Raw genomic sequence first — 27,097 nt, forward strand, 5'->3', positions numbered from 1 at the left:
CCCTCTTGAGTATTATATGTACCAGACAGGAAGAAGATCCTTGGTTGTTGAACAAAGTGTGTTGACTTTTAAAAAAATAAATTACAACAAAATACAATAAGTAACTTTTGGAACAATACAGTACTGATAGAATTAGTAAGTTAGTGAGATCTACTAATTTAAATTGTGTAAAGAACATATGTCACTAAACTGGGAGGATTCTGATATTTAGAGAAATGTTTCCTTTAAGGTGCTGCAAGGCTGTTAATGGAAATGAAGTGGCAGTTTTAAGACTGTAGTAGAGGGAAAAGAAGGAGATAAGGTACAGTTGATGGGCTGGTAAAAGGAAGTAGCCAAGAGAGCTCCGAGTAGCATCACTGTGATTAATGAAGTGGTAAGGCACTATGATATATTATCCAGTGAGGCTAGCTCAGCTAGCAAAAGTAAATAAAAAATCAAATATCTAGGAATCACAGATAGTCATATAAGCACTCAAAAATTAGAGTAGCTTAATTACAATGAGGGATATTGTTGCACTCATTAACAGACAATTGGTTGGTTAACAAGGCAAGTCCAGGAGAGTCAGCCAAGATCTATAACAGGGAGAGGAGCTGTAGTTAATTGACAGTGATTTCCTGTCATGTCAGAACTGACAAATCTTAAAATATTGATTCAAAAGCAAGAATTTATTGTATTTGGTGCACTGTGTTTGGATGGCAAAATAGTTTTTGGCTCTTGACCCTTTAAAGGGAGGATGGAGGGCTCTGCAGAGCATGGAAATTACTGGACAGAGTAACTCATGGGCTACTAGTTTGATCTGAAGATCTGGGTTAGGCATCTACAGGATAGCTGCCATGATCTGCATATGCAAGCTGATAATTTCAGGAGTGGCAGAAATGAGGCTTAACTGAGACTTGAATGTCGGCATACTGTTGAAATTAGAACTGAGGGTGAATAACTGGGAGTGTAGTAACTAACCAAACTTATTTTTGCCTTGCTCCCTTCCCCCAGTAACTCACCTTCTTCCATAATTTAGATGAAAGCCTCTTAGACTTTTTCCTTCCCCCATTTCCCTCTGCAGAGGATATGGCTCAAGTACTCTAGGATTCTGAGTACCTAATTGGTTAAGGGCCTGATTTTTTCCACAGGCGGAACACTAAAACTATACTATAAAAGGAGAGTTGCCTGGTGTCAAGTTTTCAAGCAGGACACTTAGTCAAAAAGGGTCCATACCTAATGGAAGCTGCAGGGGCAGCACTTGCAAACAAAGCAGCATGCAGAGCCACTTCACTGCCCCTCTGTGTAAGAGCCAGAGGGGGACATGTCACTGCTTCCAGGAGCTGCTTGAGGTATGTACTGCTCAGGGCCTACAACCCCTGGTCATCTAAGAAGTGGATTGTGCCCACAAAAGCTCATGATACCATCTACATCAGTGTTTCTCAACCAGTGGTATGAGTATCATTAGGGGTTCTGGAGAGAAGGCTGAAGGGTACTTCAACACAACTGAAATTTGGAGAAAACTAAATTTGTGTTAAGTTTTACAGCACTTTATTTTTGTACTTTTTATACCCAAACATTTCATCACCTGCCCAGCTACGATTAAGTTGTTTAAACAAATGTTGCAATGATAGAAAAATAGTGTCTGAAAACTAGGGGTACTTCTAATTTTATTTTTAAAGGGTGTACCTATAATTTTTTTTAAAGGAGTACTTTCCAAAAAAAAAGTTGAAAAACACTGATCTCCATGTTTTGATTCTTTAAAGTGCTACCAGACTATAAGTTTATCCTGTACAGACTAACTCAGCTACCTCCTGAAGCATCTAAATATTCTTAAAGTATCTAATCAAGATACTTAAAGAATTACACATATGGGTGCTTAGACACATTAGTTGGCTCAACTGAGGTAGGCCTATATTAGCAATGAACCTTTCACAGACCTTTCCGCAACTAACAGGGCTACCTACAGAAATGTTCTTTTTTCAAAACTACTTTAACCCTTTCTGTCCACTAGAGTATGGCTGTCTACATTGGTGTGATCTTGCGCAAAAGCATTCGCTTCTGCGCCAAAGCTTGCTGCTTGTCTACTCTGGCTGCAAATTCTTGTGCAAGAACACTGATGTTCTAATGTGTGAAATCAGTGCTTCTTGCACAAGAACTATGATGCTCCTGCTCAGGAATAAGCCCTCTTGCAGAAGAGGCCAGTGTAGACAGGCACCATGAATTTCTTGCACAAGAAAGCCCTATGGTTAAAATGGCCATCAGAGCTTTCTTGCGCAAGAGAGCGTCTACACTGGCATGGAGGCTCTTGCCCAAAGGCACATGCCAGTGTAGACGCTCTCTTCTGGAAGAGATTTTGCACAAGAACTCTTCCGCAAAAGAGTTATTGTGCAAAATCATGTCATACCAGTGTAGACATAGCCTATCAATATATGAGGTACTGACATGCAAAAGCAGGCAGCTGTACCAAGCGTTATCAAAGGAGCTCACAGCGCAGCAGGTCATTCCCCGCAGGAGAGGGTGCTGGAAGTTTTTATAGTGGAGATGCGGACGGCGAAAAGCCCGTATTTAGTTGTTATTGGTACCTCAAGCCAGGAGGGGCTGCCTGGCGTCCCTCGCTCCATCACTGTGCCCCCAGGAGAGGAGGGCGGTGCCGAAGACGCTGCCATTCCCGCCCTCTCCCATATTGCCGAATGCAGCGAGTGCCGCGGGCCGGGCGAGGATAACAAAACCCGGGCGGGTTCACACGGGACCATCCTTTTCTCCGGGGGGCGGAAAGCGCGCCGGCGGGTCCGGCACGAGACAGGAGAACAAGCGGCGGGAAGCCCCTGACCAGGCCCCCGCGCGCCCTGCTCGCTCTGGCTGCGGAACGGCGGAATCAAATGCCCCGCTAGAGCCGACGGCCCCCTTCTGCCCCCGCCTCCCACAGCGTCACTTCCGGCCCCGCCTTGCCCCCTGGCGGAAGTGAGGGAGCGCAGAGTGGGGGTACCTGGTTCGATCGCCATGGAGTAGTCGCCGGGGGGACGGAGCTGAGCCGCGGCAGCAGCGCGCGACCAGACAGACGGACAGCGGGACGCAGCCCCCGCCGCTTCCCTGTGGCGCAGGTGAGAGGCGGGCCAGGGCGGGGGAGGCAGCGGCTGCCTGTGGCCTAGCGACACCGGGACCTGCTCGCCCAGAAGCCGCTCCCGGGCAGGGCCGCCAGGCGGGGCGGTGTTTTGTGCCGGGCCGGGCGGACAGTCACTGGCTATAAGCCCGTGGGGGGTGCGGAGCTGCCCTCCCTGTGCCCCTTCCCCGGGGCTGGAGGAGGTGGGGGTGGCGCAGGCGGAGCAGATCAAAGCTCTGTCGGGGCGCCAGGTGGGTTGGGAGGAGCTGGGAGGGGGCCTTGGTGCTTCCCTCTCCTGCGCACCGCGGTACGTGGCTCTGTTGGCAGGACACGGCAGTGACTAGCCCGTGACCTGTTTGGGGTGTTAATTTATTCCCTCCCAACACCTGACGGGGCGTTTTGTGTGGCGGTGTGGCTCGTGTCACACGTCAGGTGGTCCCCGCACTCTCCCAGCCCCCTGCTGGGAACCTGTGATAAATAACTATATGTCTGTTGCAGTGCTTCGGGTTTTCAGCCGTGTCCTATACAGAACTCCTGAAATAAGGATTTGCTTTGTTCTCTTGTACTGTACCTGATCCATCCTATCTATGCCTTTCCAAAATGTGATTAGAATTGTTTTTTACAAATAAAGTAGAGACTTGATTGCCAGGAGAATACAGGGAACCACTTGGTATCAAAAATATCTCACTAAGACCCAGTGATAGAGATGTAGCCGTGTTAGTCTGGTGTAGCTGAAGCAAAATGCAGGACAATGTAGCACTTTAAAGACTAACAAGATGGTTTATTAGATGATGAGCTTTCGTGGGCCAGACCCACTTCCTCAGATCAAAATCAGATTTTGGCCTGAACCTCCCCCTGCTGGGGGATATAATCCTTTCCCCTATCTACTGTCCCTTGAAGGGGATCACATTCCCCCAAAAGGAGGAATGAGTTATAGATGGGGTCTGGCCCATGAAAGCTCATCATCTAATAAACCATCTTGTTAGTCTTTAAAGTGCTACATTGTCCTGCATTTTGCTTCACTAAGACCCAATTATTCCTATGCTCTGCTGTTGGGCTGGTGAGGAGTAATCTTCATTTTTGCTGGTGTCTTGCCAGCTCTGGAACCGTATTTAAGGGTGGCTTGGCATTAAGTCTTCCTTAGTCAGATGTGCCACCATTGCCAGCCATCCACTTGTTCACAAGTGGAGTATTAACCTTGCTGTAGTGGCGCTTATGCGTGTGTGTGCTTGTGCGCCTGTGTGTGTTTGGGGGGGGAGGGGGGAGTTACACAGACTGAGCATTGATGCAGCCAAGTAGGATGGGTGGCAGTTTCTCACAAACTACTCCACCCCACATGACCACATTAGAAAAGAGAACAAACTAACACAAAAGTGATTACAGTAATTCCTAATTTAACACGTGCCCGCTTAACACGTTTTCGCGATGGCACGATTTTTTTTTTTTTTAAGGGAAAGTTTTTTGAATTACACAACTGTCCCTGGAATAACACGATTTCCCCAGCCAGCCCATTGCCGGCAGCAGCATGGGGCTTCCCCTGCCTCCCTTCAAAGCAGCAGAGAGTTCACCACTTGCTGCGCCGTTCCCCGCTGACTGTCCCTCGCCGGACGTCTTGCCCCCTCTCCTCCACCCCCGCTTGCAGGCTGGTGGCTGGGTGGGGCCCGTCACCGTTGGCTGCACGGGGTTTCTCCTGCCTCCCTGCAAAGCACCGGTGGGTTCGCTGTTCACTGCACTGTTCCTCGGCAACCCCCCCTCGCTGGATGCAGTGCAGGTCCCGGCAGACCTGTCACAGGCATATTCCCAACCCAATCTCCCTCCCCTCTCCTCCCCTTTCTTTCCCCTGAGCCAAACACCTCCCCTCGCTGCTGTAACTCAGTCTCCTTTCTCCCCTAACCTTATGTCCCGGTCCCAACAGACACCACTGCTTGAAACGCAACCCCCACCTTTTCCATTATTTTCAATGGGAAAATTGACCCCGCATAACATGTTTTCACTTAACACGACCATTTTCTGAAACATATCTATAGTGTTAAATGAGGAATTACTGTACTCAAATTAAATCTGAATAGTTGAGGGATTATTTGTGTTGCCTTTATTTTTATTTTCAGTATTTTTAATGTTTCCCCATCTTTTGTCTCATTCACATGTTGTCTTAGCAAAAATGTAAGTCTCTTGTTCAGCACGCTGATCTTTGTAGGCTGGAGTCAGCAACATACGGCATGTGTGTCGTAAGTGGCACGCAAGATGATTTTCAGTGGCACGCACAATGAACAGACTCCCCCTCACTCCTCCCCACCCACAGCGGGGAGCCTGTCCTGGTAATCCAGCATTGTGCCTCCGGATTGGAGACGGCGCCGGCTTCATGCAGGGAGGGCAGGAAAGCCCCAAGGTTCCATACGGATCTGGCTTGCAGGGAAGTACATATGCAGTGCTCTTCCCACCCCCACAGGAAAAGCTGAAGCAGAACCCAGGGCGGGAGACCAAGCAGGCACACTGTAGAGAGAGCCCATCCCTCCCTTCTGGGAGAGCAGTGCAGCCCAGGGCAGCAGGGTTCTATCTAAGCACGCCACTTTGGAAAGGTTGCTGACCCCTGACGTAGGCAAACAGCATAGATCCCCTGCTGACTGTAATGGAATTCCACGCACGTGTAAGGGTTCCCCCATACCCACCAATTTATAGGATTAGGGTCTGATATTGTACTAAAATGGCAAACAGGAATAAGGACAGTTCTATTTAAAATACTTCTAGAGTGCCAAATTCTTGTTGCCTTAAGTATTATATTTACTAAGATACTGCAGTTTTCTTGGTTTTGCGTGTCTTCTGTATTTTAATTTAAAAGTGTAAAATACTTCTGGATGTTTGACATTATTAATAGAATACTAGAACTGGAAGGGACCTTGGGAGAACATCAAGGTCAGTCCCCTGCACTCCTGGCAGGACCAAGCACCATGTAGATCAACCCACACAAACATTTATCTAATCTGCTCTTAATTATCTCCACTGATGAAGATTTCACAACCTCCCTAGGCAATTTATTCCAGACAGTTAGGAAGTTTTTCCTAAATGTCCAGTCATTCTTCCGCACTACTCTGTGCTGATTAGGCCTCAGTTGGAGTATTGTGTCCATTTCTGGGCACCACATTTCAAGAAAGATGTGGAGAAATTGGAGAAGGTCCAGAGAAGAGTAACAAGAATGATTAAAGGTCTAGAGAACATGACCTGTGAAGGAAGACTGAAAGAATTGGGCTTCTTTAGTTTGGAAAAGAGAAGATTGAGGGGACATGATAGTGGCTTTCAGGTATCTAAAAGGGTATCACAAGAAGGAGGGAGAAAAATTGTTCTCCTTGACCTCGGGGAGATAGAACAAGAAGCAATGAGCTGAAACTGCAGCAAGGGAAGTTTAGGTTAGACATTAAGAAAAATTTCCTAACTGTCAGGGAGGTTAAACACTGGAATAAGCTGCCTAGGGAGATTGTGGAATCTCCATCTCTGGAGATATTTTAGAGCAGGTTAGATAGACATCTATCAGGGATGGTCTAGATGGTACTGGGTCTTACTATGAGGGCAGGGGACTGGACTCGATGACCTCTTGAGGTTCCTTCCAGTCCTAGTATTCTATGATAAACCTCCACTGCTGCAACCTAAGTCCATAACTTTTGGTGCTAGAACAAGAAGCAAAAGAGAATATTTTTTCTCCATCTTGTAACACCCTTTTAAGTACTTGAAAGTTGCTATATGTCCTTTCTGAGTCGACTTTTTTCCAAACTAAACAAATCTGGTTGTTCCAGTCTTCTCTAGAAGGTGATGTTTCTAGACCGTTAATCATTTTGTTGCTCTTCTCTGGATCCTCTCCAATTTGTCCACTTCTTTCCTGAAATGTGGTGCCCAGAACTGGACACTTGAGTTGAGGCTTAATGAGTGTGGAATAGATCGGAAGAATTACTTCTCATGTCTCGCTTACAACACTCCTATTAATGCATCACAAAATAAAGTTTGCCTTTTGAGGGGAGAGGGTGTTTGTTTTTTGTTTGCTTTTTTTCAACAGTGTAACACTTGACTCATATTTAGCTTGTGGTCCACTATGAGCTCCTTGAGTATTCTAGGATGCATTTCATCAAGCCCTAGTGACTTGAAGACATCTAACTTTTCTAAGTAATTTTTAACTTGTTCTTTTCCTGTTTTAATTTCTGAATCAACTTCCTTTTCTCCTGTATTCACTACTGTAAGCATCTCATCAGCAGCAGCCTTCTTGGTGAAAACTGAAACAAAGAAGTCATTAAGCACTTTTGCCTTTTCCACATTTTCTGTTATTGTTTTTCCTTCTTCATTGAGCAGTTACTTCATTATCTTGTCATTATTACTTTTGCTATGTATAAGAGTTTAATTTTAGTCTTGAAAATACTGCTGAAGAAGCTGATGTTAGTGTGATTTACTTAGACTTTCTTATTTTTAAATACAGCTATTTTGACCTTAATTTGTGTTATTGAAATTGCCACTCCCCAAGTTAAAATTGTTTTTATACTTGATCCACATGGATTGTCTCTCCAGATACTACAACTGACATTTAATATGGGATAATTCAAACTAGGGATGTCAATGAATAGTCAACTACATGATTAACCAGTAAGCCTGAGTTTATTGGTTAATCCTGTCGACTGCACACACTTTTTCCCTTTTACTGCCTCTGTATCAGAAGCCGCAATGGGGGGTGGGGTGAGGGAAGGGAGGCAAGAGCTTGCTTTTAAGCAGGCTCCCCATGAGCAGCAGATCCCGCGGAGCTGCCTGCCCCCCTCCCACTCCCGTGCTGCTGTCTCTATTAGAGAGGCAGCAACATGGAAAGTGAGGGGGGCAGGCGGGAGCTGGTACATGTGGGAACTTGTCTTTCCACACATGCTGGCTCCGCCAAGCCACTTGCTGTCTCCCATGCCTCTTACTACATGAGAAGTCATTCTTCTGATCTATTCAGCAGTGTGGGGTGTGGGCAGAGGAGGCTGCCACAGAACAGTCTCAGTCTGTGGTGGGCCAAGGCATGCGGTGGACAGAGGGTGCTCCATGGCATGCCGGTGCAGACCGTCCACAAGAAGATCAGGCCCTCCCCTGTATCAGAAGCAGCAGCGCAGGGGGCTGTCAGGTAGTGAGGCTGGAAGTGTACTGGCTGCTGCCCCCGCCCTCCGTGTACTATCGAATAATTGTGTAACTGCTAAGATTCTGTGGGGTTGCATTATTATTAAATTAATCAGTAGCTAATATCCCTAGTTGAAACTGGTAATAAAGGAGCTGTTTTTATAAAAACAAAACTCATCTTTGATTTCACTCATATTGTCAACACAAGGATTTATCAAAATATACTGGCAGTATTAACAGACATTAATTTATGAAAACAGTCTGCATGCTAAGAGATTAAATTGGCTCATTATCTCTTTCCTCTGCTGAAATAGTGGTTTACCTTTGTACAGTGCCAAGATGGGAATGAGCATATTTGATCTTGCATACTAGGCCTATTTGTAAATTCTCGCACTTTTGTTGATATTTTTTTTGTTAGTATCCTCCCTTACTGCCTTCTCCAATCTTTTTAATACAATTACCATGTGGATCTGCTACCTCTAGCAGAGAATGCTTCTTCCAATATAACTGGAACCAATGTCATGTCATTCAAGCAGAGAGACTCTTCAAACTTGAGTATACATAAGGAATTTGAATACAGGCAGTCCCCAGGTTACGTACAAGATAGGGACTATAGGTTTGTTCTTAAGTTGAATTTGTATGTAAGTCGGAACTGGCTCCAGATTCAGCCGCTGCTGCTGAAACTGACCAGGGGCTGACTACAGGAAGCTGGAGGCAGAATTGCTTTGCCCCCAGCTTCCTGGAATCAGCCACTGATCAGTTTCAACAGCGGCTGAATCTCGAGCCTGGGACAGAACAGCTGGGCTGCCAGGTAGGTCCCTGCAGGACCAACCCGGCAGCACCCCAGCTGCTCTACCCGAGGGTCCACAACAAAAGCCTGGTCTGCTGGGGGGGGGGGGGCGGCGCACTAGCTGCGCCCCCCCCCCCCCCAGCAGACCAGGGACACGGGGAGCAAAGCCTCAGAGGCGCGGGACCCCGCTGCTGCTGCAGCTTTGCTCCCCGTGTTCCTGGTCTGCTGGAGATGGTCCCCAGCAGACCAGGGACACCTGGAGCAGCTTTTCTCGCCCCGGATGTTGAGGTGGCGGGACCGCTGCGCTCTGGGCGGTCCCGCTGCCTGCGACCTCCGGGGCGAGAGAGCCCCGTTCGTAAATGCGGATCCGACATAAGTCGGATCCGCGTAACTCGGGGACTGCCTGTACATAAAAAAATATCAACAGGAACTTGTTCATGTCATACTTTCAGTGTAATAAGGATTTTGAACATGTTCCTCCCATGTTGTGACTTCAAGTACAAAGAACCAACGTTAGTAGGCGATTAAAAAGAAACTGATATAGTTTCATTGTCCATGCTGAATAAAATACAAAAGTGAGTAATATTAACAGCAAAAAGTAAAATAGATCTAAATTATTTTAACAAGATTGAAGTAACTAACTTATTTGTTTAATATTTAATCCCACTGTCATAGACCTGTTTTACCTTAGTTCTTTGCCCATTGTGCCTATTCTGTACCCTAAGATTCTGTGTTGCATATCCTTGAGAGATATGGTTACTCTGATTTTGAGCCCAAATCAGTGAATCAGAGGGGGTAGGGGAGGACAGTGCCGCCTGATAGTGGCAGCAGGGTGGGGGGAGGCAGTGGAGACTGCCACGAAGCAGCCCCTCTTTGCGAGGGGTCTGAGCATCCCTTGGACAGAGTCTGCTTTGTGGCAGCAGCCCCTGTCCACTGGGGGTCAGAACTCGCTGTGGTCAGAAACAGCTGGTATGCTTGGGGAGCTGGTTTTTAAACTGGCTCCCCCTGCCACCCCGCACTGCTGCCTTTGATACAGATGCAGCAACATGGGATGGCAGGGGGCTCCCTGGGAGTGGGGCTGGGAGCACACCAGGTACTAGCCCGGACCACCTGGGGACTATTGAATAGTCATGTAACCAATAACCTTTTGTGCAGTTGCACGACTATTCAGTTACATGGTATCTAAGATCCTTAATAGTTCTTACAATATTACTGTCTTAGTAAAGAGACATTCAGTGGGGTAGTGATCACTGCCCTCCTGTTGACCCCAACAGGGATAGAGAGCACTCAAGACCTTGCATGAATGGGCCCAATTTTACGTGAAGATTATTTTCAGAAATGGACAGTCACTTAGAAGGAATTCAACTAGGATATGTTGTTTCTGCATATCTAAATGAAAGTTAGTTACAGGAAAAAGCAATATCAGAAAATCATATAGTACAGGTTAAACCTCTCTAATCTGGCACCCTCAGAACCTGACCAGTGCTGAACAAGAGAGTTTGTCCATCCATGGGAGGTCAGTATTGTCTAGCAGGATTAGCAGCACTTCCACTACTTACTGGGCTCTTAGAAGACATTCAGGGGTAAATTAGAGCTTGAGAGCCAGGACTGGCATCTGTAAACAAACTTTGAGACCATGGGAAACTTGGACACGTCCATAATAAGCAAGTTTCTGGCAAACAAAAATCATTCTGGACTACGGATGTTGCCAGACTAGAGAATTTCAACCTGCATATATATTTTTATCTTGGTATCTTTTTGGTTCTTGATTTGTGTAGTCCAAGGGTGGGGAGCCTGCAGCCCCCGGCTTGCCTAGATTTGACCCCCGAGGCTCAGAGCTCCTCCCCCTCCCATCATTGGGGAGCCCATGTTGTCATTCCAGCTCCTCGCCCCCTGCCATTCCACCATAGGGCTGGTGTACATAAAATCTACTTGCCGGGGGGTCAGCAACCCCTGCTCAGAAAAGGTTTCCCACCCCGATGTATTCCTTTCGCATGTTGAGCAAGTATCTTTCTCTAACTTATTTTCACTCACCCTTCCAACAAAGCATTAACAAAGCATTAACACTCTACAATTAAATACATAATTACTCTGAAATAAATTTCATTCCTTGATCTCTATTCCTGTTAAGTAGCTGGTTGAACAGGAAACTTCTGCATTGGTGTGGTTCTGTATCATGAAGTTCAGTTGCTTCAGCTCAAATGTATTTGTCAATACTTAACTCTTCATAACTACATAATTAAGGCCCTGATCCTGTAAATAATTATTTGCCTGACTTTATGCATGTGAGTAATCCTATTGAAGCCACACAAGCTACTCATGAGCTTAAAGTTAAACGTTTGTAGGACTGGAACAAAAGTGGGCTACTGCCTTCCTTTCTGCACCACATTTTCTCCACCTAGCGTAAGTGGGATGAAGCATCCAGCAGAAATTTAAAAAACTGAAAAGGGTGATATAATGATTCTAAATTAATTATTACTGCAGGTAGGGAGCAAGACATGAGTGTCTCTGTCGCAGTTTCAGTATAAGTTATACTTTTATTCCTTCAATAGCACACCCAGCAGCAGAAATATATTCATATTCATGGTTTGAGCTGCTAGACAATAGTGTTTTCCTGCTGTTACTAGCAGCAGTTGTTTATAGTTAAATACTTCAATTAAATGAGGAAATTATTAATACGTAGTTACAGGTGAAAATGAAATTTATTCTAAACCATATTCTTGCGTCCCTTAAATTGCATAACCATGTAGAAGAACAGAACCCCACATACAACATGTAGAAGCACTAATTCTAAAGCAAAGCAAAGAAAAAGCAGCTCTTTCACTTTCTCTGCATCAGCTGATGGACTCATTAACACATCACAACAGAAAATGTTAGTAACATCAGCAGTTGTTTCAGGCAAAACACTGAATTTCAAGCATGAGTTTTGGCAGGTACAATGAGAGGACTTATTTTTAAAATGTATTCAATGTGACTGCACCTTTTACTGTTAATTATTAGCGATATTAAGCATAAAGCTTTACGCTTCCTTTTTAAAATATAGATTTTCTACAGCTGTCTTTGTGTTCTGTTTTTTTAATAGTATGAACTATTAAAAGTATACTAATGATTTGCAGGACCTTCTCTTAACAGAAATGGAAACAATTGTGTTTTTTTTTCCCCGTTCCCCCTCCTCTGTTTGTAGGCAAATGTGATAGCATACAGTTGGAACAATGGAGTCTATGCTGAATAAGTTGAAAAGTACTGTTACAAAGGTAACAGCTGATGTCACCAGTGCAGTGATGGGAAATCCTGTTACCAGGGAATTTGATGTTGGCCGACATATTGCCAGTGGTGGCAATGGGCTTGCTTGGAAGATCTTTAATGGAACTAAAAAATCAACAAAACAGGTGAGATTTCAGTGAAGGCCTCCAGTTACATTATGTGTATGGTAAATCATACTTGAGGAACGATAACAATTTTGTTAGGAATTTTGAAGAACATTTTGTTCTATAAACTGATGCTAGTGCTACAACTTGTGTAATAAAATGAAGACAGAAAAGGTATCCAAATTAGGGATATTAATGCGTAACCAGTTACCTGATACCCAGGCATAGAGCTGCTCCAGCCCTGCCAGGCTCCTGAGTGGGGCTGCCGCTTTCAGCCTGTGGGAGACCAGAAGCTCTTGGACTGGAGCAGCCCATGCCTACAGCGGCGGGGGGCTGTTTAAACCTCCCGCCCGCTTCCATTTAATCAGTTAACCAGTTAACATTTAACCGGTAAACTTATTAAATAGGATTTTACATCCCTAGTTCAGGTATGTTAATTGATTTAAGGTTCCCATTGCTCATTTAATCACCACAGACTGACACTGTATACTTGCTGATCAATTGAGATGCAGAAATTGAGCAGTAAGTAACGTTACATGTGAGATTTGTTAACCAAGAGTATGCGGGGGAAGGCTTCCTGTGCTAAGTGCCTTCACAATAACTGTTTCAGGTCATTGTTAATCTCATTCCTGTAAATACTATATTCACAATTACCATTTAAAATATATTAACATTTTAAATTCATAAAATATATAAGTATTCTTTAGATACCCATAGTTAATTTTAACTGTATCACTGATTTTTCCTTATACTCTTATTATTCACAGCATGCTGTGAAGTACAGTACAGATGAGAAATGCATCATCTTAGTCTTGGAAGTGCCTGAGAATTTTTAGCATGCAGTAGAAGGGGTAAAAAGTAATATAATTTAGTTAAATAGATGCTCATTATCAGTGTTTCTTGTAAATTGAGGTGGCCATCTTGGAGAGATTCAGGTGCCACTCATCCGATTAGCATAGAACCCAGAGCTGGCAGCGTATGTTTCAGCTGGTGGGGCACATGTGCACATGCCTCAACTCAGGTTACAAAGTTAATTCTGTACATGGATAGAAAAAATTAGAGAGAACATTAACATTGCTCAGTAGTTAGCCAACCATTCTCAACTGGGGGTTCGTGAGCCAGTTTCAGGGGATCTACAAATTAGTTTTAGGGGGGCTGCGAGGCCTGGAACCTTTTCCTGAGCCAATGTGAGGAGTTTAGGGGAGGTATGTGGGGACATTTGTTGTCCACGCTCTTCCCTTCCACCCCCCAACTGCAGTACTGTAATCAGACAGAGATAGCCCCGGGGCAGCTCTTCACACAAACACACACCATCTCTTCTCCTCCCGCACCCCGAGGCCAGGTCAGAGGTGGGAAGTCAGACCCAGACAGTGTAGGGTAGTTGCTGCTCTGGCTGGTGCTATGGAGCGGTCAACTGTGGCGCTTCTCCCATCTCTTCCTCCCGCTTCTGGTATTTGCAGCTGCATTCTATCTGATGCCATGAAACTCCTTGGTGTGGCAAATACTAAGTATCACTTGATGGATGTGTTTTCCTAGGTGTTTGTGAGGAGTTAAGATTTTTGGTAGACTCCTTCCAAATATTGCTAAGATATACAGAAAAGTGTAAGATACATTTATTGTATTGTTGCTTAGTATTTATCTTCTGCCATTCCAGCCTTCTGGCAGCTTGTGAGTTGCTGTCAGTGATGTCACTGGCAGAGATGACAAACTTCCCCAAAATGATCCATAAGTGTTCTGTGTTTCAAATACTGCTGAAAAAAGAACTGTAGTTATCATTATCAGCATTCGATTCTTTCCACTACAAATAGGTATTCAGTATTCAAATATAGATTATTTGGCCATCTGGATATAGATTCTAAACCTGTATTTCAGTAATACACATCTTTTAAAAACGCTTATAAAAACCCAGCAGTTCTGTGCTAGGGAGAAACAGACTGACCTTAAGTCTCTTGTTCCCTAGATAAGTGGAGATCAGGTATATTGTGGGATTGGGTGAGAATATTGTGCTTTGAAATTATATTGGCCTATCTCAGCTGTCAGTTTAAGGTAGTGGGAGTATATCTCTAAACACTAAGCACCCTTTATTATGAATCTTCCTATGTAGTTCTATGTGTGTGAGTGTGCACACATACATACATTAAAAAAATCAGCTAAGTCTCTGCACTTTGTTCAGTCCATTGTGGAATTTGTTGATTGTTTACTTCATATTGCTGTGAACATTTTTTTTATTTATTCATTTCCTGGCCTAAAGAGGCATTAGTCCTTCCCTCTTCTTAAATGTAGCTGCAAAGACACAGTTAGGGATGGGGGCACTTGAGAGAGCTTTCTAATCGAACCATCTTCTCCATCTCAAAGATTAGCAGAATGCATAAGCAGATGATCATCTGTGCCTTAGAATTCTTGCTACCCATGGTTTTCTGTTTTATTCAGAAAATCAGTTAACTCACACAATCTTATTAGGATCAATATATATTTATTTACTAGTTAAGTCAGGAAAGTAGATTAGTTTCAAAATAACCACAATTGAATGAGGCTACTACTAAAACAGCCTGGTAAGAAATGTGATTTTTTCTTTTTTAAAAAAAGACTCCAACTTTAAAAAAAAAAAAAAAAAAACCTATGAAAAAATAGGAGGCTGGGGAGTCTCTTCTGGAAATAGAAGAGATGCCTATTAAAATAACATATGTCTTAAAAAGAATTCTCTAGTTAAGCTTCCAGAAAATCATAGAAGTACATCGTGTAGTCAAATGCTGGGTATGTATTCAGTTACAGAATAGAATGATTTTCCAGATTATATGTATCATACTCCCTCCCCAAATAAGTACAGGTTGAACCTCTCTAGTTTGATACCCTGGGGACCTAACCAAACCAGGTGCAGAACCAGAGAATCGCCAGATCAAAGGAGGTCATTATTGTCTAGCAGCATTACCATCACTTCCACTACTTACTGGGCTCTTAGAAGACATTTAGGGATAAATTAGAGCTAAATAACAGCACAGAACACTTAAGCGAGGACTAGTGGCTGTAAACAAACTTTATGGGACCATGAGAAACTTGGCCACATGCATGATAAGTAGACATCTAGCTAACAAAAATCATGACTGGTCCAGATGTTGCAGGACCAGAGAAATTCAACCTGTACACTGAATAAAAGAATATTAGTAAAGTTGCGAAGTCAAGCACTTAATTCTGGCATTTCCTAACTTTAAAGGTTGCCTGTACAACTGAAGTCTAGTCAATAAATATTTTTTCTCATTGTCCAATGTGTGGCCCTACCCTTATTTACTGCCTGATATTCAAACCTTTCTCTGAAGACAGAATTATCAGTTTCCTTGTTGTAGACTTCATTTTCACAGCTCCCCTCTGAGATGAGGCTACTGTATAATTATCATCATTTACAGATGAAGAACAAAGACAGTGTGAATAAGGTCAGAAGTATCCAAATGGGAAAGGGCTGATCAATGGGTGGGAAGCAAGGGCTTCTCTCTCTACTCCCGGAGAGGAAGCCACCACCCCGGGAGCCATAGAGGTTACTCGGTTATCCTGTTACCCGATACTTAACACCCCTAATTAATGCTAGTACAGGCTGAACCTCCCAAATCTGGGAGACTCTGTTCCAGCAAAATCCGTGAGAGCCAGCCGAGAGAATCCGGGGTTTGCAGAGTTCCACCTGGCCCATCAGAGGCTAGGCAGGGGAACCTCGGCGGCAGCAGGGAGCCTCCCCCTGCAGGGAAACCCCACTGTCAGTGGGGTCAGGAGAGCCCCTGGCATGAAACTGGTGACAACTAGGGAACCTCAGGAAACCCCTGATGGCCAGGCAGCACTGACTGGGAACCCCCCGGCAGCAGCAGGGTCAGGCAGCAGCTCGGGAGCTCCAGCTGGAGAACCTCAGCAGCGGAGCCAGGCGGCAGCCAGGGAATCCTGTCCCCAGCAGGGGAACCCCAGCAACAGTGAGGCTAGATGACATTGGGGAGCTTCCACCCTGACCAGGGAACCCTGGTGTCAGTGGGTCAGGTGGCCAGAGATCCCCTGTTAATGGGGCTGGCGATGGTTGGGGAACCCTGGGAAACCCTCAGTGGCAGCGGGGCCAGGCCACAGCAGCACAGCGGTAGCAGTAAGGTGGCCCAGGCTGGGAAACCCCGAGGAACAACTGGAGGTAGTGGGGCTGGTGGTGGCCGGGTGGCCCTAGTTGGGGAACCCCTGGTAACCCCAGGCACAGCCAGCGGGCAGCAGGGTAGGAGCCTAGGCCACGGCAATAGCAGGGCAGGGACTCCAGCCTTACAAGCTGTCAAGGGGGAAGCTTTGAACTTCCCACAACTGACAAATTCCCTGGTCCGGGACGGCTGGGGTCCCGAGGACGCTGGCCCAGGGAGTTATAACCTGTATTTACAATTTGTTAAAGTGAAGTCCTTTGCAAACATTTTTAACAGTTTTAAAAACAACTACTTGACAAATTTCAGTGAAACGTTGCAGAAGAAGAGTATCTGGCATAGAAGCTGAATTTTTATAAAGCAGATCTACTGTTCTAAGAAAAAAATCTCAGAAAATATTTTAATGTGTTGAACTTGGTTCTCCCCCCCCTCCCCCATTTATTGCTTGTCTCTTAAAAATTAAGTCGTCATGCAACTACCATAGGAGATTGAACTTGAAATGGCCCTTATAAAATATGTGGCAACTATATTGTAGCTCTCCTGTGGGAACTGAAAATATGTATGTTTTTGTTTTTGCTGCACCACTTTCTAGCCTGTAGGTTGTTTTATTATTTTTCTTAATATTGTTATAAGAATAAAAAGAAACCAGATTGCCAGTTTTGTTTGACAGTTAATTCTTTAATGATTCTTTCTCTGGAGGCTGTCTGGGAAAAATTAGTCATCTTCCCGGATTATCATCCGTTTCATTAGTTTATTTTTTCTCCTTTCTTTAAACATCCATTTCCCAAGCATCTGAACTGATTACTGTCTCTCTCGTGGTTTGCATTCTAGATTAGATAGATATCTTAGGCCAAGTCTACATTGGTAAATTACTGCTCAGTAAATCAGCCCCCGGTGCTGTAACTTTCACAGTACCACACTGGTAAAGCACTTGTGCACCAGTTCTGCAATTAGTATGTTCTAGGTAACCCACCTCCACAGGAAGCGTAGAGCTTGCTTTGCTCTGGATAATGCGCTGGGGTACCAGTGTGGACACATTGGTGTAGTACTGCATTCTCACTGGCCATGACTTGGACATACTGCAGTGTAAGGTCAAAGTGAAAGAGCTGTGAAATGCCTACCAGAAGGGGCAGGAAGTAAACAGCCACTCTGGTGCTGCGCCCATGACTTGCAGGTACTACAAAGCACTGGATGATATACTTGGAGGTGACCACACCTCCACTCTGAAGAGTCCCGTGGATACCTCAGAGGCTAAGGGGGCATCCAGCACTGGGCCGGGAGAAGAGAAGGAAGTTGTGGCCGAATGTGCCAAAGGGAAGGGAGACCCAGTGCCAGGGGACTCGGCATCTATAGGGGCTTGCAGTCAACTGTTTTGTTACCCGCAAAGAGGTTTCTGTGTGAGGCTGCTACCAGTCAGATGGCAAACAGACCATAGATGCATTTTCTTACGTGTTGGTAATATACCTCACAGAACTCATCGGTGATTCATGCAGCTGCTATGCTACCCTTCTCCTCCGCTTAGCTGGCAAAGCAAACATCGTGTTTGATCTCTGAAGGCTGACATTCCCTCACCATTGTGCCGTCATTTGGGGGGAGTGGAGGAGAAGACGACCATTGCTGCCCAAAGACAAGCCACATATATGATCCCAGAGTGAACCTGCAGTCGCGTGAAGGACCCTCATTTGCTTCCCTGCTCACCCTAAGCAGCTAAATGTTCGCTCCCTCTTTCAGTGCTCTCCCTAGTTTTCACCTACCCAGATCACAATACAGCCGTACATGAATGGTAACCCCTGCCTGGCACCCTGCCCATCTTCATAAAAGGATTCTGCAACAAAGGGTTTCCCTGCCTGTGTCAGTACAGCAAGGGTTTTCCTAGCCTTTTCCCCTGCCCCACTGCACCTGGGATTTCCCTTGTTGCTCTCAGTCAGGGCTACTCAACTTCGGAAGCCCCTGGGCCCACAATGATACAGCACATGCTGAGGGCCGCAACTTAAGTTTGGCTGCAAATATATGCAAATAGTTTCTTTCACACTGACAGGCTTGAATACAAAAATTAAGCCTTAAACTGTGGTGTCAGACCCAAACGGGGCCAGTGTGAGCCAGTCAGCACCTCTCAGGCTCTGCCCACAAGACTTAAGTAGCCAGCACTTCCCCCAGTGCCTTGGTGCTCCCAGCACCTTCTCCTTGGGGGCTAGAAACACCAACACCCCATACCTGTCTGTTCCAGCCAGCCCATTCGCTTGCGTCTTTCAGTGCTCACCCCATTTGGGAGATGCCTTGCCATGGTGTAGCATGTTCCCAGTAGAAGCCATGTTCAAAGGATCCCACCCACAGACCCCATTCGGCAATAACAATAGGGATATTATTGACAAAGTCCAGCTTCCCTTCCAAAGCTCAATGACAATGTTTGTAACAGCCAAAAGCACATTCCACAGTCATTTTGCATCTGCTCAGCCTGTTGTTGAATCACTCCTTGCTGCTGTCCTCATGTATGGCTTTATGAGCCACAGCATAAAGGGTAGGCAGGGTCTTCAAGAATCACAGTAAGGATTTCCTCTCCCCTTACCTCCCCATGGTGATTTGGTCTGGGAAGAAAGTCTCTGGTTGCAGCTTTCTGAAAAGGCCAGCGTTCCGAAAGATGCTTGTGCTTTGTACCTTTCTGGACCAGTCTGCATTAATATCTGTGAAACCTCCATGGTCATCCTGCAGAACCCTAGAGAAATACCCCATGCAGTTAATATACACAAAGGCTAGGTCGTCTGGTGCTAGAATTGGAAAGTGTGTGCCATTCTTTACTCCGCTGCAGTTTGGGAAGCCCATATGTGCCAGGCCTTGGGATTGGTGCCAGCGACAGCCCAGTCACACAGGCAGTAAGGGAGGGTCTCGGGCCAGAGTGGAGCCGGGAGTGGGGAGGGGAAGTGGCTGGATACCTCACTGGTCCAGCATATTTCCTAGTTCAGGACCATTTCCTGACAGTGCCAGACCAAGGAGGTCCAACCTGTAGTAGTGATTTAATGTACCATAGAAGGCTTCTGCTATATAAAAATTAAAGGGACAAATCATGTGGAAATTACTTTAAATTTGTTAAATCTTGAGACATTCGTTGAGACTGAGGATTGCTTTCTAGTAAAGGATAGCGTTCAGATTGAGAGGACATTATTAAAAGATTTAGTTAGAAAAGTATCATTCTAACAAATAAAATAAGCCTATTTTCAAACTAAATTACCAATACGTAAACTAAGTATCCAAAGCTTCCATTTATTTAAAATCAGGCCAGCTGCTGTCTTCAGATGAACTACTTAGTTATTGCACAAGAGTGCTGATACCACTAACACAAGCTTGTGGTTAACAGTCAATTCATTATTGTTTATAAAGTATGTAGCACTATTTTATTGGCTCAGGAAAACATATATTCTTATGAGAGAAAAAAATCATGTTGATTGTAACTGAAGTAAACTAGTATAGCTTTGGGCTATGGATGTATAATGAACTGCTTTCTGCTTTAGTAAATCCTGTCGTAGTAATTTTACTGTGTGGCTTTGGTAATACCAATTAAATTTTGTTGCTAATTTTTAGGAAGTTGCAGTTTTCGTCTTCGATAAAAAGTTAATAGACAAATATCAGAAATTTGAAAAGGATCAGATTATTGATTCATTAAAGCGAGGAGTTCAACAGCTAACAAGGCTTCGACACCCTCGGCTAGTTACTGTCCAACATCCCTTAGAAGAATCCAGGTAAATTTTAGTAAAATTGTAAGTTTGAATTTTTTGCTGGACATGAAAGTTTGGGGCATTTAAAAAAATGTGCAGAAATAATAATATGATATGCAGGGGTAGCAGTGTTAGTCTGTAGCTTTAAAAATGAGTAGTCCTATGGCATCTTAAAAGACTAACACATAATAGATATATATATTTGTTTCTAAGGTGCCACAGGATTACTTATTGTTTTTAAAAGATAGGGACTTGCAATTAGAGTAAATAATAAAAGTAGGTCATATATTACCATGTCCTACTTACAGTGTTGCCCAAAATGTTGCTTTTTCTGACATTACTCACAGAGCTGTTGAAGATACATTATGTGGCTGACTTCAACTGCTAAAATATTCATTTGTCAAGTTACATTGTTACTTGAAAGAGTGCTGAAATCACTGTAACTGCAAATACAAAAAGTTTTTTTGGCTTTGGTTTCTTTTGTTTGGGCTACTACTTGGTAAAAATTCATGAATAATACTGTTTTTCTTAGATCCTTTGGTCTTTCCCCTTCTTTGCCTAAACTTGTAGCAGCAGAGCTCACCCATAATTTAAAAAGTTAAAATTATTGATGTGTATCAGCTCCCTGACTAGTTAAGACTGAGAGAACTTTGTTTTGAGATCAATTCTTGTAAGAGCTCTTGTACCTGCATGGTTGCTCAGATTCTCTTGAAAGTTCATGTACCTCATGGTGGGGTGGACTAGTCATAAACATTTGGGGTTGTTTCACCAAAAATGTTTTGCACGTACCTGTTGGGTCAAACCATGATTCTGACTGCTCCAGCAGGTCTCAGTTGCTTGACGTTTACTTCAACTGATGCTTGGCATCCACTACCCGTTTGTTGAATAACATTTTCAGTACTGCTTCCCCAACGCTAATCTTTACAGATGGTTTTAGCTTAACACTCATGCACAAAACTGTGTGTGTGTGTGTGTGTGTGTGTGTGTGTGTGTGTGTGTGTGTATGGTACCCATGTGGGTTGCTAGTCGGCCAATTTTCATATTATCTGGATCATTGAATGGGACATGCTATGGCTATTGAATATGAGCACATCTAGTCATTTTAATTTGGAACCCATCCTTAGTAGATACATGACTATATTTCATGTCCAGATATCTCTTTGAGAGAGGCATACTGGAGCTATTTTTTATTTTAGGGAAATGTCCTCTGAGCATAACAGAAAATGTAGAAGGTTCTCAGACTATTTTTGAAAAGAAAATAAATTATATATGCAAATGTTTGTTGGGTTGGAAAATTAGGGAGCAGAGGAACAGAGAAGGAATAGGAAAAGAGTCTTGGATTTGTGGCAAAGGGAGGAGTGGATAATTTGGGGTGAGTGTGCGGAGAGAGGGGTTGAGAGATTCTGGTCTGGGGAGAGGAGGGATGGAACAGTGGAACACGTGGTACAGATCTCAGATTGACAGAGCTGGAAGAGTACCCAGACATGAACTACTTCAAGACAGGCCAAGAAGAGAAAACAGAATTCCACTTGCATCACCTACAGACCACAACTTAAACCCCTCCAATGCATTATCAACAATCTACAACCAATCCTGGAAAATGACCCTTCACTCTCACAGGCCTTGGGGGACAGGCCAGTTCTCGCCTACAGACAGCCCCCTAATCTCAAACAAATTCTTTCCAGTAATTACATGGCACAACTTCATCATTCATCCAGGAACCCACCCCAGCAATCAACTCCGTGCCAACGCTGTCCACACATCTACACAAGCGATTTCATCACTGGACCCAACCACATCAGCGGCTCATTTAATTGCACATCCATCAATGTGACTTATGCCATCAAATACCAGCAATGCCCCCGTGCTATCTATAGTGGCCAAACTGGACAGTCTCTATGGGAAAGAATTAATGGATACAAATCAGGTATCTGAAAAGGCAACACACAGAAACCTTTTGGAGAACACTTTAAGGTCACCATGTTGTTTCAGGCCAGTTCCACAACCCAAATACACAGGGAAGCCTTGGAATTTAACTTCATTTACAGGTTTGGGACCCATCACAAAGGTATGAATAAAGACATTACCAGGCTAGCACACTATGTTCCACATCTTAATGACTTTTAAAAAAAAGCAAACAATGGGTACTTAAGAACAATTTGCACCTTCTCTATCAACTTCATGTAACAGGAACACTCTAGTTGACTATTTCCCCCCTTTTCCCTCTCTCGCCCCCTATTTATTTTGGAACTAGACCTTTAATAACTCCATTCCACTGAAGAAGTGAGTTGTGCCCATGAAAGCTCATGATACCATCTACTTGCTTTGTTAGTCTCTAAGGTGCTAGACTATTCATTGTTTAAGTTCTTCCAGTTACAGACTAACTTGGCTACCCCTCTGAAGCTAAGTAATATTGATTAATTTGTTGATACATTGTTAAAATTATTTTCTGTAAATCATAATCAAGAGCTTATTAAATGTATTTTTCTCTTTTTAGAGATTGCCTGGCATTTTGTACAGAACCAGTCTTTGCAAGTTTAGCTAATGTTCTTGGCAACTGGGACAATCTACCCTCTCCTTTACCTTCTGACATTAAGGAATACAAACTTTATGATGTGGAAACCAAATACGGCTTGCTTCAGGTATGTTAATACATTTTATATTTAGATAGATATATAGAAAAATCCATTTCCTGGAAGAGAAATGTGAGGTGAGGGCACAGAACCCTATGTTAGTTTCAGACATAATGTGTTATAGCGGTGCTGCTTATCATTGAGATATTCAAGGGTTTCTTGTCAGTTTCATTACATACAGTTTTCTTGGGATTGTATATTTTTATAATAGTAGATTTTAGGTTAAATACTATCCTACAAAGCTTTAGCTTGGAGTTACCCTTTTGAAATCATCTGTGGTCCATAACTTTTGACAATCTGAAGACCAATGATGGCGATCATGGAAAATTAATTATATAAACCAACTTTGCTGTAATATTTGAGAGAGGTAAAAGGTGGACCAAAGAAACCACAATGCAAACCGCATTCATGACTATTTTGTGGTATGGCAGATATTAGTTTTAAAAGAGCACATAGTACATAAAATAATTGAGGAGAGAGAATGCAGTGCTTTGAAGATGCTTCATAAACAGGAGAAAAGGGTGAATGCTTGATAGAATGCTCTGGGTTGCTACTATTTCTGCCCAGTCTCACAAGACTATTTTGAATTGTTCATTTTTCCATTTTCCTTTTCACTCCCTCCCTACCCCCCACCCCCCGTTGAACAGTGATGCCAGTTGCTGTTTTTTAGAGCTTTAGCTTTGTGGCCTCTTAGCTTTTGAACATAAATTTAAAACTTGTGGCAAACTTCAGTTTGCCTTTTTCTTTCTTTCTCCTAGTCATACCACTCCGATCCACAAAATTCAGTCAGTGTTCTGTCTTTGAGTAGATTATCCCCTAAGCTGTTACTGCTCTGAATACTACCTTCATAGATGCTTAGGAGGCCTTCTGTTTATGAGAACTCTATTACTAGAGTCCTGCAAGCCCATGGATATCCACTTTATATCTGTGCCTTGTTTGTGTGGAAATGGTTGTGGCTATTGCTATCTCCCTTTCCTCTTGTATATGAGCAGTGGCAAGAAGTCGTTAGTTTTTGCTTCATCCTTCCATTCTGTTTTTGTTTTTTTATTTTAAAAAAGCAGCCTTCAGCCATGCTGCTCTTTTACTTCGCCTTCACACGCAGCTCCTCTCCGTTCTGAGAAAAGAACAAAGGCAGCTGATTTTTTTTTCTCCTCTTCTCCTTAAAACTAGTTATGCGTAGACAGTTTTGTTCCTGCCTTCCCGTCTGCTAAAGGAGCACCAGCACATGGGCTGCTTTGCATCTTTTCTATTCCTTCTCTTTTAAAGAAGGATCCCATGGCTCCCCAGTACCATTCAGCCAACTCATCTGGTGAACATTCTGTTCGTTCTGGGCAAGTGGGGTTTTTGAGCCCTGTGACAGTAACCTCATGAGCACACTCTCTACCTGAATTTGGTTTGCTTGATGTGTGTTTCATTTCTCAAAGTTTTTAGTATGCAATTTTTTCTTCCCTTGTGGGAGATAGCTAAGAAAAAGTCAAGGCAAACACATGCTAGTTGAGCATAGGAGGCCAGATTTTGCTGTGAAAAATGACATACCATAATTGATGTAAATATTTTGCAAGTGTTTTGAAAGAATACCATCTAAAACATGAAATAATCTTTCATTGTTAACAGGTTTCTGAAGGTTTGTCCTTTCTGCACAGCAGTGTGAAAATGGTCCATGGAAACATTACTCCTGAAAATATAATTTTGAATAAAAGTGGAGCATGGAAAATTATGGGATTTGATTTTTGTATTCAGTCAACAAATCCATCTGAGCAAGAGGTAATAAGGCTTTGTGTCTGCTTTTTACTTTAAATGTGATAGTGTCTGAAAGCATGCTCCATAATCTACATATTCTAGTTCTGTATCGCCTATTAAGTTCTCTTCCCCTTTATTAAAATAGAGGGAAAGCTATATGGTATAATAGTTCATCAACCCTTTATTTCTGGAGGTCTGAGTTTAAATTCGGTCTTGGGTCACAACTGAAAATTAATTTGAGCTGACTCCATAGAATAGGGATTATGGTGCTAGGAAGCTCTGGGTTTTACTCCTACAGGTTCGACTTCCCTGGTCTGGCACCCTCAGGACCAGACTGGTTCCAGATGAGAGATTTTTGCCAGATCAGGGGGACTACAACTGACCCCCCACCCCAGCCCTGGCTTAGCCTGCTGGCCTCCTGGCCAACTGCTCACCTGCTGTTGTGGCTCTGGGATCTGCCAGCCTACTGCAGTGCACAGAGCAGCCCACTGCCCTGCTGGCCCAACAGGGCCCCCTGCTGCTACATCCGTGGTCCTGCAACATCCATGTCCGTGCCAGACCACAGATGTTGCTGGACAGGAGAGTCCTGGTTTAGAGAGTTTCAACCTGTAGTATAGTGGCCAGTGAAAAATTCCTTGTACTTTGAAAACAAGTCTGGTTTTATCCTTGAGCCATCTGCTCATTTGTTGCAGAACTACTACACAATTAATAGTTGTTGCTCAAAACAAATGTAAGAGTGGATTAACAGGGGACTAAATAATTCAGGTATTTGGTAATGGGATGTGAGTTTCTGTGCCAAGTACAGCGTGTATATATATCTAGTGATAGGGCAGTACTCTAGGAAGCTATCTTGTCCCGTAGCTCTACTTTTTTGAGGCAGCAAGGCACCCAGGTAAACGAGTGACATCCCAATAGATAGTGCTACCCTTGTGCTACACAGTGCAGCGCTTCTGGGATTACTAACGACCCTTATCCAGAAATGCATTAAATTTCCTAAAGTAAAATGAAGTTGTACATATTGCAGAGATTAATTGTGCCTACTTTGAAATTCTCATAATTCTAAATCACCTTGGTGTGATATCTGCAACAGTCAGAGCATACCCATTTAGCTTATATTACCACTTAGTTTTGCTTCACTGTGTCTGTTGTTTTACTTGTGAATTGGAAGGAATTTGACTATTGGCTGCTTGAGTAATTTAAATTTCAAATCTTCAACCACTATGTTTTCTTCCACTATTTTTTTGCAGCTGAAGTTTCTATGTAAAGAATGGGACCCAAACTTACCATCTTTGTGTCTTCCCAATCCTGAGTATTTGGCACCAGAATACATCCTTTCAGTGAGCTGTGAGACTGCCAGTGACATGTACTCTCTAGGAGCTGTCATGTATGCAGTATTTAATAAAGGGAAGCCTATTTTTGAGGTCAACAAGCAAGATATTTATAAAAGTTTCAGTAGACAGCTGGATCAGGTATCTGATATACTTAGCAATGTGTTCTGAATTTGATTATCGCTTTTTAAATGTCTCTGTGTAAAAGTAATTATTACTTAAAAATAAGAAAATTAAATGGATATCTCAGTGAAGAACACAACATTGAGAGCTGCAATATAAATTTACCATATATACTTGTTCATAAGCCGACTTTTTTGGAAAATATCTTGCTGTGAAAAGCAGGGGTCGGCTTATGAACGGGTTCTTCATATATTTTCCATTGGGGTGAAGGGTTGGCAAACTTCCCAAGTCTTCCATTGGCTAATGGGCCCGTGCCCACTGGTCTGCTACCTGGGCTGCCTGTAGCTCATCCATACAGTCTGCCCTGCCTGCCTGCCACTGTGATTCTAGTGGTGGCTTCAGGCCTGGAGCCTCTCAGCTGAAACCCAATGGGAGCTGAGACGCTCTGTGTGGGCAACCAGCACATCCTTCAGCCGGTGCTGCTTTTGGAATCGCAGGAAGCAACGTGGTTTGAAAAATGTGCTGGCTGCCCTCACAGAGCTTCTCAGCTCCCATTAGCCGGGAGCTGAGAGGCTCCGTGCCTGCAGCCACCACAGGGATCACAGTGGCAGATAGGCAGGGCAGCCAAGGTGGCAGACCAGTGAGCAGGGGCCCGTTAGTCCATGGGAGTCGTGGGAAGCAGTGTGGGATGAAGGATGTTCTGGCTACAGGCACGGAGCCTCTCTATTTCCATTGACTGGAAATAGTGAACAGCAGCCGACAGGAACTCGGTGCCTGCAGCCAGCCCATCCCTCAGTCCTCACTGACACTGACAAGCTGGTCTGGAAGTCTGTACCCTGGAGTTGGCTTATAAATGGGTCATTGACTTTCTAACTTTTTTTTTTCCTGTAATTTTGGGAGTTTGGCTTATGAACAAATGGGCTTATGTTCGAGTATGTAGTAGTTACAATAACAAGTTGCATCATGCATGCTACCTCTTTGAAATGAGTCTTTACAAAATTCTTACAAGTAAATGTATAACTGAAATTGCCTGAAAAAACTACTAGTGCTG

General features: G+C 43.8%; 1 protein-coding gene across 1 annotated transcript in view; it reads left to right on the forward strand.

Annotated features, from left to right (window-relative positions):
* The first annotated feature begins 2,878 nt into the window (after positions 1–2,878).
* SCYL2 (SCY1 like pseudokinase 2) overlaps positions 2,879–27,097 on the forward strand; it is a 54,917-nt gene continuing 30,698 nt past the window's right edge. Inside the window, exons 1-6 of the mRNA XM_006125853.5 lie at positions 2,879–3,080; positions 12,178–12,382; positions 20,089–20,246; positions 22,720–22,864; positions 24,470–24,619; positions 25,843–26,064. Of these exons, the coding sequence (XP_006125915.1) occupies positions 12,206–12,382; positions 20,089–20,246; positions 22,720–22,864; positions 24,470–24,619; positions 25,843–26,064 (852 nt within the window). The 5' untranslated portion in view covers positions 2,879–3,080; positions 12,178–12,205. The remainder of the gene's footprint in view (positions 3,081–12,177; positions 12,383–20,088; positions 20,247–22,719; positions 22,865–24,469; positions 24,620–25,842; positions 26,065–27,097) is intronic.

This window comes from Pelodiscus sinensis, chromosome 1 (genome assembly GCF_052426305.1).
Source record: "Pelodiscus sinensis isolate ZL-2025 chromosome 1, ASM5242630v1, whole genome shotgun sequence".
Lineage (NCBI taxonomy): Eukaryota > Metazoa > Chordata > Testudines > Trionychidae > Pelodiscus > Pelodiscus sinensis.